This window comes from Crocodylus porosus, unplaced genomic scaffold (assembly GCF_001723895.1).
Source record: "Crocodylus porosus isolate Cpor-Errol unplaced genomic scaffold, CroPor_comp1, whole genome shotgun sequence".
Lineage (NCBI taxonomy): Eukaryota > Metazoa > Chordata > Crocodylia > Crocodylidae > Crocodylus > Crocodylus porosus.
The window spans coordinates 38226944-38242023 of NW_017728951.1; the positions used below are offsets into that span (position 1 = coordinate 38226944).

The 15080-nt window shown below is 45.3% G+C and overlaps 1 protein-coding gene across 5 annotated transcripts in view; it reads right to left on the minus strand.

Moving 5' to 3' along the window:
* Positions 1-15080, minus strand: part of GBF1 (golgi brefeldin A resistant guanine nucleotide exchange factor 1) — a 152267-nt gene that overhangs the window by 12845 nt on the left and 124342 nt on the right. For all 5 annotated transcript variants that reach the window (XM_019555813.1, XM_019555814.1, XM_019555811.1 and 2 more), the window contains exons 18-26: positions 13716-13918; positions 13001-13124; positions 12597-12722; positions 11427-11509; positions 6717-6953; positions 5500-5593; positions 2078-2254; positions 1495-1559; positions 1248-1371 (exon numbers count right to left, since the gene is read on the minus strand). In XM_019555813.1, coding sequence (XP_019411358.1) covers positions 1248-1371; positions 1495-1559; positions 2078-2254; positions 5500-5593; positions 6717-6953; positions 11427-11509; positions 12597-12722; positions 13001-13124; positions 13716-13918 — 1233 coding nt within the window. The remainder of the gene's footprint in view (positions 1-1247; positions 1372-1494; positions 1560-2077; positions 2255-5499; positions 5594-6716; positions 6954-11426; positions 11510-12596; positions 12723-13000; positions 13125-13715; positions 13919-15080) is intronic.

The following is a 15080-nucleotide window of genomic DNA, read 5'->3' on the forward strand; positions in this document are numbered from 1 at the left end:
GTGACTGCATAATAGCTCAAAATAGTCTTACGCATGTATTTTGCGTGTGGGGTGTGGTTGGGAGATAGCTGTGGGGGGGGAGGAGTGTGTGTGAGTGTGAATGGGTGGGTTTTGGGTTTGTGGGGGGATAGGTGTGGGAGGCCACCAAATGCCCCCCACCCCATGGAGCACAGCCCCCACCAGCAGTGGCAGCAGCAGCAGGTGATGAGTCCTCAGGACACTCATGGCCTGCAGCAGGCAGACCCCCCAGCAGCATGTGGCTCTGCCTTGCTGGCACACACCTTCCAGCAGAACTGGGCTGATTCCCAGCACTGCAGGTGGGGGCACCACCAAACCAGGCCAGGCCAACTCCGTGCCTCCATGTGGGGCTTCCAGCACTCTGGTGGGAAGCCGGATGTGAAGTCATGAAGTCCATCCAGCCTGATGGTGCATGACTCCCCATGGCTCCCGGTCTGTGCGCCATCAGGCCAGGCGGACTCTGTGCCTCCATGTGTGGCTCTCCACTAGAGTGCTAGAACCCCCACGTGGAGCCAGAGAGCCAGCCCAGCCCAGCCCAGCCCAACCCAATGGTGAGAGGCTCCCCCCTGCAGTGCCAGGAGCCCAGCGTGATGGCACAGAGCCAGCCCAGTCCAACTCAGAGGTGCACACCAGCAGGCCAGGCGGGCTCTGTGCTGACATGTGCAGTTCCCAGGATTCAGCCAGAGCTGCACACTGCCAGAGGGCTCTGCCTGCTGCAGACCATGAGCACCCCAAGGGCCCGCTGCCCGCTGGTACTGCTGCTGCCATTGATGGGGGCTATGCACTATGGAAGGGGGGGAGCATACTCACCCACAAACCACCCCCCCTGCAGGCAGGAGCTCCCCTCCTTATTCATCAGCTGTCCAGTTGCACACCATCATGCTTGGTGCCTCCATGTGGGGCTCCCAGTTGGAATGCGGGGAGTCCCACAGAGGTGGAAGCACAGAGCCCTCCCAGTCCAATGGCACTCAACCTCTGAAAGCGCACCTCACTCCAGTTCCCTGTTGTTGGGAACACACCAAGTTTGCTGCTCTCTGCCATTACCAAGCCCTTTGGATCTCTTGTTACCATCAAAGGGGTTTCCCATTCCCATGCAAGAAGCATGCATTTATAGGCATGACCCCATTTCCTATTGCCTGTGCAGCACTGCCCTTATACATGCACCATCCATACTGCCCCATACTCAATGGACTGTTCTGTGTCAGACACTTTTGGGTCCTGTGAATTACCTTGATACATTCCAGAGCCATTCGCTTTGCTTCCTGGTTCTCTGTAGATGGCCCCCTTATGCCAGATTGTTCTGTACCACTGAGGGTGAGCCAGCTAACAAAACTCAGAACTGTGGACTCACCACTACAAACAAAAGATACGCACATCAGCCAGAGAAGAAACCACACAAACTGAAAAAAAGGAAAAAGGATTTACTGGGTCCTATAAAGATTCCAGTGGAGAGTGTGATCCTTCCATATCACTCACCGGTTAGATGGTGTCTCCTCACGCTGTAAAGATATTTTGCCATTGGGATCCACAAAGTCTTCAACCTGGAAGACGGAGAAAGTGTATGTCCCACTGTTCACTTCCTTACACATTCAACCTTCTTCACATCTGTCCTACTTTCCCCCTATCCCTATTATACTGCCCCAAAACACCTACTTACCCTGATATATGGTCCTCCTGCCCTCATCCTCCATTCACACCCAATAACTAATATAATAGAAATGGGCCTTCTTTATTTTTGTGCTGTTCATCCAATACTGTCTTCCCCCATGCCTCCCTCATATGCCTTGCATTTTATTTTAGCAGATGTTTGAGTGCTACAATGTATCAAATACAATAAAAATGAACACACACCCCCCCACCACCACCTAATAAGCTTTAGGTAGCCAGTGTGCTAAACCCTGCAAGGACCTGGTGACTATGTTAGAGTATGTATACAGCCATTCCTTTGCTAAAAATGCTCCCTTCCTTCCTTTTGAACTGGTACTTTGCAAATCTAGCCCCTGTGTGTGTGTCCCATCCCCCACCCATCTTTAATTAGCCAGAAGCTGGCTGTCATTACCTCCACCATGGCCTTGGGCAGCAGCTCTGCTCGGAAAAGTTGCAGCATGGCCTCCATGATGTTTTTCCAGCCTTCCCGCAAAATATCACCGTGGCGGTGAGCCAAGTGAAACACAGTCTTTGCTGCAATGTGGGCCTTGGGGTTACTTCCAAAGACAGCAGGCAGATTTTCTATAGACTGCAAGTGAGAAGCAGGGCAGTTAGTCAGCAAGAGACATTTTCCTTTCAGTACAGTCCAGGAGAGGCTATTTTGGAACTAGCAGAGGGCAGTCACTAGCTCTGGGTAAGCGGCTATGGAGAAGCTACTGCTCCTCAGTTAGCATTCACTTTGGAAGGGCAGGGAGAAGCTGGCTTCTCCAATACTTGCCGATTCCTGACGGAATATTTAGACACGCTCTTCAACGGGTACACACAGTTACAGGGAGAGGCTTGCTGAAGATCTGCTAGTGCTAATAACATGTACTACAGAATCAAAGCTCTTTACAAATACTACAATTCTTACATGGTCCTGCCAGGGAGGAAACTTGAGGTACTGAGAAGTCACATTTAAAGGTCACAAAGCTCTTCCCACTTCAACAGCAGCAAGGCTGGGAAGAGAACCCATACATCTCAGGCACTAATCACCAGATCCTAGCCTCTTCATAATGGCAATCCATTCAATATAGACAGTGTTCTTCAAGCACAGATGGGATCTCTTACCACACTTTCTAACTGACCACATGCTGCAAAGTGGAGTAGCTGGGAAAACCATTACAGCAGCCATATCAGTTGAGATTAAAAAATAAAAAAGTCCAATGATTTTTGTGGAGCCTCTGAAACTCACAGAAGCAACAACAGTACACCAAGAAACCAGCTTTGCTTGTTTTTGTTCACACAGACCAGAGGTGTGTCTAATCCCACTACTATGAGATATACAGAAGAAATAAGGACAGGACTAGAGCTCACACCTGAAGTCCAATAAAACTGATTTATGTTCCATCATTCAACAAATGTCCACTTTAAAACACTAGTACTTGCTTCAGGCTAGGTGCTCTCAAATGCTAGTGACTACAACAGATCTTCAATCCAGAGCTGTGTTGCATTAGCAGCTCTACGCTGGAAATCATAGCACAAACATTTCAGCTGCCTTTGTACCATTTTCCTGTGCCAGGCCCTCTGTTGCTGTGACAGAACCACAAGAACAAGCATGTCAGTGAGCTCTCGTCATAATCAGAACTTTGTTATCTGTGCTGGCTTCCTCAGCACACTGAGGAGCCACATCCAGCTGATCCCAGCAACCTGGAACAGCACAACGCTCAGTGGCTGAACATCTAATTATCAAGATAGTCAAGGTAGGTCATACCACTGGAGCCACTGAAATGCAGGGCAGCGTAACTAATTAACTGTTTCCAGAATCCCTTTCCATCTCTTCAGTCCCTGCTGCTCTCCAGCATGACCATATGTTTTCTGAAGCACTGCAATCACTATGTACCTTATCACTTCCCTTATCTGTCCAGGGAAATGGCTAACAGATACACTAAAACTAAAATGTTCCCATCCTTACTTTCTAACTGTTGCTCTTTCTTTTGTCTTCAGGGGTTGAGAAGACAATTTCTCCCCACTCAACTATATTGTTCTCAAATATTTGTTCAGTTGTCTTATCATCTCCGAGCTTTATGGGAATTTAGGACAGCAGAATGTAATTGATACAGTTGGAATTTAGCCAAGGATAAGAATCATAGTACTTGATTTTACACCACCCAAAGATGCACTTGCTTAGCTAGAATAGAGCTGGGGCTGCTCCACATGCCAGTTTTACAACCAGAAGGGATGCAGCTAGCAATAGCTGGTGACCCTAAGAGCTCAGGTCTAGTAAGCCCAGCGCTCTAAAGCCTGCAATGAATCTACACAGCAGCAGCATTTCTTTCAGGGTAGACATTCCACTGTCTGTCTTACCCAGTCTGCCTTACTCACAAGGTCTGGTGTGCTTGGAGGATAGCAAGTGTTCTGTATTTGTGAAGGAGGATGGAGTCTCAAAGCAACCAGTCAGAACTTTTCTGCCTCTCTAATAACCAAACTGGTAAGGCATCATTGCTACCTCTGCCATGACAGAAGTGCCTCAAACACTTAATCCAACACTTACTCTCCATGAAGATTTATTTTGCCAGGAGGCTGTAATCTCAGTTGTCACACCACTCCTTCCTGCAATCCTTCCAGGATGTAGTATTCTGACTGACCATGCTAATAGCACTTATGTAGACTTCCTAGGGATTTTGAATTCCAGTTCTAATATTTCTCAAAGGTTTGGGTTTTTTTTTTTAATTTTGTAATTGTGTAAGGCCTTTGTCCCAATTTCAAGCAGCCTAGCCAGTCTTCAGCCACAATTCTGTTTTCAGCTGCCCATGCATAAGATGTCTAATCCAAAAATCAGTTTCCTTTTCTCAACTGGAAGACCATTGACAATCCATGAAGCCAAAATACATTTATTTGCATTAATGCCAGTCACCACACAACAGGATTTCAGAGATCACTGAGATTTGCTCAGTTTCCTAAATTCTTAAATAACTTTCTCCCTCTTTTTATCTGAGCATTCTTCTTTCTGGTGCAGGCAATACATGGGTTCTGAAAGAGGTCTTCATGAGCCTCTCTTTAATATTTTTGATCCTGGTACTTGAGAAGAAATAAGCTACAATTTCCTTCTTAGCATCCTGGACAGCCTGCCACTGCCTCTCAAACACAGGATTCCTTGGAAAAACCACAGGGTGAGGCTGCACTGGGCAAGCAGAGATTTTGATTCAAGTCATGCTTTGAATGTGAATGGTTTCCTTTATACACCTCCCAATCAGTGGCTTTAGCACTTACAAATGTTGGGCTGATTCTCCCGATTTTGTCAGACTGTCATGAAGGGACAGTTCAAAGCATACTCACCCACTCCCTTATACTGGGTGGATGCAGAGCCTCTGCCACAGTCTTAAGGCATTTTGGAAATTGCTGGGTCACACAATGACCATTCTTGGCACTAGACTAATCCTGCATTTTATTTTATTTTATTAGTTTCACTGTTGCAGGGTCTACTCTAGTTTGGAATACAGAAGCATCACTTCATTGATCAAGCCCATATAAAAGGGGAAAAAAGACTCTCATAGGTGGCCCATTCCTATCCCTCATGAAACACCACATGATTTATGCTTAGAAGTACTCAGTGGGGTAATGGGATATAATGTAATGTGGTAACCTATTTTTTAACATGGAAATCACATTTCTCCATTCATTTCCCCTTAAGAATTCACCCCAGAGAGCCCTGGACTTGGCCTGTGTGACAGGAAATATAACATGTATCCATAGGTACTATCATCACTTAAAAGTTAATCTTCTTATACCAGAGACACAGAGACAAACCAATCACACCAGAAGATTACTTCCTGCACCCCCCTATAAACTCACCTCACTGCTGAGAGCTGTAAACTTGCAGAGAGAAATTATGAGGTTGTCAAACACATCACTCAGGCCATAGTGAGCAGAAATCATTGCACATTTCCTGAAAGAAAAACAAAAACCATAACCAAGAATATAAAACATGGATTGGCAACCCCTGGCATGAATGTTAGAACATGGCATATGAGGCCACTTTGCTTGGCACACCACAGCTGGCCTGGGCTCTGGGCAGCTGCTGCCAGCCACAGAGCCTGTGTAGCAGGTGGCGGGGAGGCTGCTAGCCCTACTGCAAGCAGTCCAGACTCCATGGCAGCAGTGACCCAGAGTCCAGTTTCATAGAGATGCTGAAACACCATTATTTCCTGGGCTGAGCTAGAAATAAAACCTAGGTAAAAATCCAGGCAGACAAGACTCACCTGAGTCAACGGTGCCTGTTCAAAGCTTGGCATGAGGTATAGCTGCTAAAGTTCATTCATAAATGTTGAAGGCACAGTTTGAAAAATACTTTGGCTATAATGGTATTATAAAAAGAGCTTTAAAATGTGCTTAAACATGGCCTGGACTGAACTGTAACTCACCAGAGCTGAGCCTGGTTTAGGGAAGACCTTCTGCCAGGGCATGGTATTTTGAGACTGGATGGCTTAAAAGCACTCTAGGACTCTCTTCAGCCCCAACTAAGATTTCATCAAAGTTTGCTGATGCATCAATAAATTTAGGGGAGACAGCTTTCAACTAGCAAAAAATGTTCTTCTGCTGGTATAGCTTATAAGTCCCTAAACAAAACATTGCTACCCCAGTCAAAGGACATTCCTGTTAGCATAACTATGTCTACACTTTTTTGTTGTTGCTAGAACTGTTAGAAGTATGATTTCCCTCCCCCCTCTACCCCCACTTTGAACTGATAATATCTGTCCCAGAAAAAAAAAATGAAAAAGCAGAGTATAAACCAGACCTAAATTTAAACTATGCTTAAGCACTTGAACGTATTGTAACATTGCAGACGAGCCACAAATTCATTCAGTGGTACCAAAAGAGGACTAAATCAAGGTAAGCCCAAAGAAAAAACATCAGCCAGCAATATGGAAGAGCAGGTTGAGAGCAAAACTCCTAATTTTCCAGGAAAGGCAACAGCCATACTTTCCTCCAAGACAAGAGTAGCCAAAACAAAGATGGTTTACACATGGACTGAAACCCAAGTAGCCCTCTGTGGGAGCAGGGAGAGTTACCTGAAGCCAGAGATAGCCTTCTGGATGATTGTTTCCTCTAAGCTCTTGTCAAAAACATAAGAAAGGGCTGCAATAGTAGGGCCCCAGGTCATGGTGAAGAGATCGTGATCATAGCTGCCAGTAAGCACGTGTAGGAAGATGCCTTCCTCAGTGGCTCCACGATGCAATAACACATTCCATACGTAGTTTTCCTTCACCAGGCCTGTCTGCTCGTCTGGCATCACTATCTCATCATTTCTAACAGGGATAGAGATGGAAAGGTTAGATTTTTCATTCTACGCCAAACCTAACATTTATATAAGGCCTTTCATTATAAGGGTCCCTAAGCACACACAGTGGGGACACTTGGTTAGCTACTGAAATGAATGCCCCCCACCTTGGAGGTGGAACACAACATCTGTTAACAGTGCTCAGTGATGCTATATAACAGCATAGGTCAGGTAGCAAAGAAACCATATGCAACCATACACAAGGGGAATGTAGGGCATATTGCTGTCACCAAATTGGAATTTTGGCCAGTGTACGATAAGGAACACCACAAAGCAGCCTCCTTTTCCTTATAAAACCCTGTTCATCTTTCACTCAGATAGTTCAAGCATTCCCAAGCACAACAGTAAATGAATACCTTAGCACAACTGAGATGAGATGCAAGTAATCTAGGGTAAAAATATTAGAGATAATGTAAGTACCCAAAGACCAAGCCTTTTTAACCCCAATTTTGAATTTTTGGATTTAATTTAAGATATTTGAACAAGTTAAGGCATTCAAAACTCTTCTTCAGCCCTGTAATGAGATTATGGAGTAATCATACAATCACAACAAGTGTATTGATATAAATCTGCAATCCCAAATTAAAAGTTAAATGGAGAACAATGGAAGATGGTCCTTTTGAGAATGGGGACTACCTAACTGAAGACAAACTGTGGCCATAGTCCTCTTGGGATTAGAGGAGGGAAGCCATTTCGAAAGTAGACAGGTCTCTGTGGAGTCCTCTGAAGAATATTTTTTATACTTAAAAATTTATTCTTCAGCAGGTAAAGACCAGCAACAAAAAAGGACCATTTAAAAACTATTAAAATGGCCTACACATAAACCATAATTTCCCTTGGTTTCAAATGCATGGAAAGCTTGAAAAGATTAGGGCTGACAGATTATTCAGGGCACAAAGGTTTGATATCAAATGATACACTTCTTAAAACTAATAAAAAAATGAGTGCTTTAAGATAAATGAACTACTGAATTTTACTTCAAAATTCTCAGTAATTTAGCTTGTGTACCTAGAATAAGCATTGTGATTTTCAAGAGGCCATGTGACATTCACTGTAAGTGACAGAGTTTGAATACCTGTTTTAAAGGCAAGAAATGCCACAAAATTTATAGCAGGGGTGTCAAATATACAGAGCCCCGCTATCCAGCCCTCAGTGCTGCCCCTTGGTCTGATCAGACCCACCTGGGGCATGGTACACACCCATGATGCAGGGCCAGTCCACGGGCTGGATTGGGCCCAAGGACCCTACTCCCCTCCCCCCTTGTTCTTTCCCAGCATGCCTGATCTGGCAATCTGGGACTCGTGCTGCATGCAGCATGGGTCCCAGAGAGGCCAGAACAGGTACCACATGCGGCACATTCTGATCAGAATGGCAGCCACCCCGCATGCAGTATCTGCCCCAGCCGGCCTGTGCAGCACCTGGTGCTTGCTGCATACTGTACCTGCTCCAGCTGGTCTTGGACCCATGGTGCATGTAGTGTTTGCAGGCACCACATGCAATGCAGTCTCAGAGCTGCTGGAAGTGCTAGCATGGATGGAGTGCCCACCAGATGAGGTATGCTGAGCAGGGAGGGGAAGAGGAGGGGGTCAGTGGGCCTGATCCAATCTGCAGACTGGTCCCACAGGGCCAAACAAGTCTGACACCTGTGCCTCAGAGTACAAGCATATATAAACAACTGCCTCAATATCAAATGATACTGGTATAAACTGTTTACATTGCAATTGTCATAGCTGCATGTAGTAGCCTTAAGAGAGAACCAATCCCTTACAACGTTAACCCTGAATCCAGCTGTTTTAAAGATACTGGGATTTAGCTCATCTGTATCACTATAGGACCATGCAGATTTAACAATCCCATTGTAACAGTATTTACACTCCCTAACTGCTTTGGTGGGGGTGTGGAGCTGCAGTTTTGGAGTGTGAATGCTGTTACACAGGGGTATCACGTGCATGCATGTGCACATACATTTAAGTGGCCAGCAATATAGCCAGGCAGTGTGGTGAAGAGCAGCTCCTGCAGCTCCCTGCAGGTAAGTCTCTGGTGGGGGCATAGGTAACATGTGGGGAAGCAGGGGGAAGCATAGGTAACATGTAGGGGGTCACAATTTATGGAAAGATTGAGGTAGCTGCAGCAGCACGATCAGGGAAGTGGTGAGGCAGGGTTGGCAGCTGTGGCTGAGGGCACTGTGCAGCTGAGGTGATGCTGGGGCCAGACCAGGAAAGAATGTGCAGCTATAGGGCCCTGGCTAGGGAGCAGAACAGAGCCACAGGCAGCTTGTTCCAGGGGTGAAGATCAGGGAAACTGGGGAAGGGTCGGGTCCACAGGTGATGCATTGGAGGAGCATGTGCACCCAAAGATTTTTGTACCCATAGTAGGGCATGGGGCTGCAGCCTGGCCAGACTACCACCGGGCAGGAGCTGCCTCCGTGGCCCAGTGAGTGAGACCCAGTGGGAGGGTGAAGCAGGGTGGGGATGTTCAGTGCTGCCACTGCCACCACTGGAAGCACAGGGCCATCATGGCAGTCAAGATGAGGCACCGCCACCATGGCACGGAGTTGTGTCCCTGCCATGTGCTGGCAGGCAGTGGATGCGGCACCAAGCTTCCCCGCTCCATTCTGCCCTCCTATGTCAGGTCCCGCCAGCTAGGCCACAGAGGGGGCTGCTGCCTGGTTCCAGTCTAGCCAGGCTGCAGCCCTGTGCCCTGTGGTGGGTGCAGAAATTGTGGGAAGGGCACATGCCACTCATTCCCCCCAGTGCATCACCTATGGTGTTGCCTAGGCCCTTATACCCATCCCACACACACAAACCCTGCCCTACATCCTCTTTTCCCCACATACCTCCCCCACTTCCCCACACACTGCGGGGCTGGGGCCTGGGGGTTGGGGTGGAGGGGCACCGGCAGGGAGGGAGGGGCTGCAGGTTGGGAGTGAGAGGCAATGGCAGGGGCAGAGCACCAGTATATCAGGGCTGCTCAGCACCACAAAGCAGCAAGGGGGATAGCCACAGCTGGACCCATGTCCTGGTGAGCAAAGGGGGCATGGGGAGCTCTGATTTTCCATGATTAAAAAAACCAAAATCAAACCCCAAAATATATAGGTATTTAAAATTTATTTTATTATAATGATTGTGGCACTGGTAGGCTTCTAAATAGCTTTAAAATTGTAAATATATCAATAAAACATTGTGTTCAACTGATACCTACCTATATATATATACACATATATATATATACACATACACATACACACACACACACACACACACATATATATAGTGTTTCATTTTAATTGTGGAAAAACATAGATTTCAGGGGCTTAAATCATATAATTTTGGATCTTTTTAATAAGAGAATTTCAGGTTTTTAAATCAGAGAAATCTAGGATCCCTGGTTATAAGGTACATTTGCCCATAGCCTTAACTGTGGTGCTGATAGCACCTTTGTAAATAAGAGGCGAGGTATCTTGGCACAGACACAAGACTAGGCTATGGACTGACCACATCAGGTGATCCATTTTATTAGAGGGGGAGGGGACAGTTTGGATAGAGGCCCTATAGAACAAAAATGCTGACTAGATTGTCAGAATCCCATCTGAAGTACTGAGAATGCCATTAGGGAAGAACTAGTGATGGAAACTACTGAGCCGTCTCTGGAGGAACTAGGTGCTTAGCCTAGGTGACAACCTGACTCTCTTTCCAGAGGAGGCTTGAAAGGGAGCACCAGCCTAGGAACTCAGTTCTGCTTGCAGACTGTTGCCTGCAACTATGGATTGAAGCCAGCTAAGAATCAGAGCTGCCTCCTCAGGCTGTAATCCCCCTCCACTTCAAACTGGCTGGGCCTGGATTTACTGAATATGACAGACTTCTAAGCTATTATTAAAACTCTCCACTCACAGCCAGTTATGTGAACAAAAGGGCCTCAACAGTCACAAATTCCCCCAAGCAGTGGCCTATGTGCCAAGAGCCCTAGGGATAGTAGACCTGACTACTTCATTTGACAAAATAAAGGAAAGGGTCCAAAAGCAGAATTCAAGTCCCAGACTGGCCATGCTCTCTCAGAGTGCCAGTGGAGTCTCTGGCATTACGTATGTTCTAATGTAGCCCCAAACTGACCCAGAGGAAAGAGGTTTCTCAGCTACAACATTTCATACATGCTGCACTCACTCTGCTATTCCTTTGATAGAAGCCATGTTCTTTTTTGTTTTTTTTACTTTGTCTTAAGTTTTGTGAATTAAAATACCATAGCCAGGATCCAAAGATACAAATTTGCAGCAATCATTCTTAAGACCTCATTACCACAGCCCCAGGCAGAGCTGGAAGGTAGTCTGAGGCAAACTGGCATATGATCAGTGAATGGGTCTTGCACTGTCCTCCAAAGATCTCACAGAACAAATAACTCTGCTTTGGTCTGAATACTAGGAGGTGAGAAAGGGCTGAATACTTACTTAATGGCATGATACATGTCTTCCAGAATGTCCTGCTCAAAGTCTTTTCCTCCATTCACCCCCTTCAGGTTCTTCCGGAATTCCTAGAAACATGGCAGTTAGCACTAAAGTGATTCCCTTAATATGTTAAAAGACCTACCTACCTTGTGTGGGAGTTCCCAACTTAGGAACCTAAATGTTTGCAGACTCATTGGGTCTGGATCAATATTTTGCTTGCCTTTCCTGGGAAAAGCAAGAAACTCTGACCACAGTGTTTTCTCTGTGCTGATCAATGTAGCATAACAAGGTGCACTAAATAATCCTATTGGTAGCATAGCAGTGTCCAGCAACCTTCACCTCACCTGCCAGTGAAACGGGTCACAGGTGACATTACAATGGGATATCACATTGATGTTATAAGTGATTTATTGCAACTGGACTGGACATCAGGGTGACAAATGTCTTAATTCAATATCAGGACACAGGCTGCTTGCAGACATTAAAAAAACCAAGTGGCACTTTGCTTTAAACTTAGCACACTCTTGTGCTGAGCCTAGCACATACCCAGAAGAGGCAGCACCTTAGTTGGACCCAGCTCACCTGACATCTGTATAGATTGGGCATTTAAGTGGGGCTTGTTTGGCACTTTTATCTAATAGCTAATTGACTCAGCTTTAGATAAAAGTGCCAAAAGCCCTGTTGAAGCACCCAATCTATACAGACACTGTGGAGCCCAGTCAAAGTAACACACTGCTTCTTCCAGTAAAGCATGTTTTTTTAATATTTGCAAGCAGTCAGAGGCATGATTTGAGATCCCTAACTTACCACCTCTTTATAGGATTAGCATCATTTCTTAAATCAATTGATTTTATTTTGCTTCTTTTATTAGGTCTTATGATGACAATGTAAGAAGTAAAGAAGTTATACAAGAGCAACGGTAACTCAAACCTTTGTGCCTAACCCTGCATGTTACTACTTAGCTTTAATTTCTTCACACTTCCTCTCTCTTGTATGTATTCAACCTCAAACACTGCCAAAGTATACTGGACAGTGATGAAGAAAGAGAAAGACAAAATGGAGGAAGGACAGAAAAGCAGAAAGAGCAAGCTGGAACGATAAAAACAGTTCTTGTTGCTACTAAAAATGGAGAAAAGAAAGGCAATGCAACAGCTTCTGGGAATTGACTCTCACCTCCAGGGTCATTGGGACATTCTGCTTGCGGACATTATGGTTGTGCTGGTCAGTGTTCAGCATAATAACTGCATAGGCCAGTGCAAAGCAGGCATCACTATTAGCAAATGGGGAACCATTTGATTTCTGAAAGTCAAAGGAAATACAATTCAGATCCACTGGGAATATGCTCATTCATGACTGTCATGCTAGCATTAGACCAATCCATGGGCAAACTGAAAAGAGAACATCAGGTTATACTGCCGAAATCCCAACTCCTACCCAATACAGAGGAGAAGTTGATGCACAGCTGCTGTCTGAAGAACACCACAAGCTCTAACACACTCCGTGATGTGGCATGCCAGAGATGGCAGACAACTGTAGAGAATGAAACACAGCTTCAGAGCCTGTTTTCCTATACATACCCGCCAATGTTCTGTGAAGGCTTCCAATAGTCTCTGGATCACAGGTGCCTCTCCTGGTAACCGGAAGGCTTCTAGGTAAAGTCGTAATGCTTCATCCAGTCTTAAACCTTGGAAACTGAAAGTCCTGCAGCAAGAGTGAAAAGCAATAAGAAACCGAAAGGCAGGAAGGAGGAGAAGGCAGGAGAAAACAAACAAGACACTGGTGTACTTCACAGACTTACTGACTGGCTGAATGTACAGGAATGAGCAATGCTTATAAGCATGGAGCAGTTCAACAAAGGCCCCCCATTTACTGGGCAGCACGGTGACAAGGAAGGAGGTGATCATACTAGCTGGTGATGCAGGTAGTCATTTCCAGAGCCTTTCACAATATGTTTAAAAGAGAAACACAGATTGGGAATGATCCTCAGTTCACCAGTATGAATGCCTTTGTGGCAGCACTACTACCCTGAAGGACAGTTCTCCTCTTAGAGGACGCTTGGGTATGATTACGACTGTCACACAGTTTTAGGCATATATCTCTACAGTAAGTGGGACCTATATGCTACTGACTCTGTCATTTATAACACTGTGAAATCCAAGCAGGTCATATCCCATGGACTGTTCTTCCATTTCCCTTAGATATCACAAATCTCCTGACCTAGTTCACCTTTGGGCCCTATACAAAGAACTGAAGGCAGGTGAAAAAACCAAAATAACAACAACAACAACTCACCCCACAAAGCTCTCCAGTAAGTCTATGTTCTTGCGGTCACTCACAAACTCCCCAATCATTTTCTTGTCCAGCCGAGGATTTTCCCGCAGCCACTTGGCCACCTCATTGTTGTCCATTGGGGTAGCCAGAAGGTTTTTCTCCTGCAGGAACTGTATTCCTTTCTTTGGCTTCTGGTTGAACTGTTCTGTGCCAGTTATCAGGAGCTGAAAGAGACACATTAATGGCTACCAATTTGGCTAACAAAGCCCTATACACTGAGAACCTCTCTCTATGGAAATGCACTTCCACTTTTACTTAGGTTTGCTTTTGGAATCCAAGAGCCACAGTAAAAAATCTTTCAAAAACACACTGAGGAAAATGAGACTAAATACAGGACAGAACAAAGCTGTTTTCCTTGTGGGATCTTGCAAGAATTAGCATCCAGACTTAAACCTGCAGCCCCCTGGTTGCAGATACACTAGCCAAAAGAGGACACTGAAAAAAGAGCAAGTATAAGCACAAATAGTTTTATAATAACTTTATGTCTCACACAGCATTTTAACTCAGATTCCATGGGGAACACAGCCCTGCCCTGGTTATATTATTCAGTGAGAGCAGAGGAAGATGAACTCCAAATGTCTAGCAGGAAATCAGATCTCCTTAGCTACAATAGTAGCTAGGAGACAAGACCACTTTCATCCCATTTTTGGACTACTAGATATCTTACTCTTTGCTACCAACAGAAGCAACAAGCAGCCTCAGCACTTACAAAACAGGCACAAGCCAAAGGCACTGTGAGAGCTTACTAGATAGAAAAAAGAACCAGAAAACATTCAGCAGGTGGGCCACAGCAACATGATCATAAAATGCTCCAGCAGGTCAAGATGGGTAAACTGGGTTGAGAATAGTAAAAAAATAAAAAGCCATTTACTTTAAAGAATAATTTAGCTGTTTATACTTATCTGATTCTTGTTTTAAGGTATTAAATTATGCAATGTCTACTGTTCAATAAATGCACTTGGCTAAGGAAGGGTTAACTGAAGGTTTCATTTGTTAAAAAAAAAAAAAACCAAAAGCACAAACAGCTACATGAACTTTACTAAAGCACCAGAATAAATGTCAGTTGCCTGTTAGTTCCCATCACCATGAAACTGCCAGTGATGACCTGTGAACTAAATTTGTGACCATCATGATACTGGCTCCCATGATACTAGCTCAGAGCACACCTCCTCTTTCCTCTCCACTTACAAGTGTGCCAGTGCATACTTTCTCAGTGTGCAATGGAACAGGCTGATCCTGCAATGTGGGGTGCAGGGAGGATAAAAGTCTAGTGATATGTCTGTGCACTTCAGAAGCAGTGAAGGGCAAGTACATCCCTACATGGAC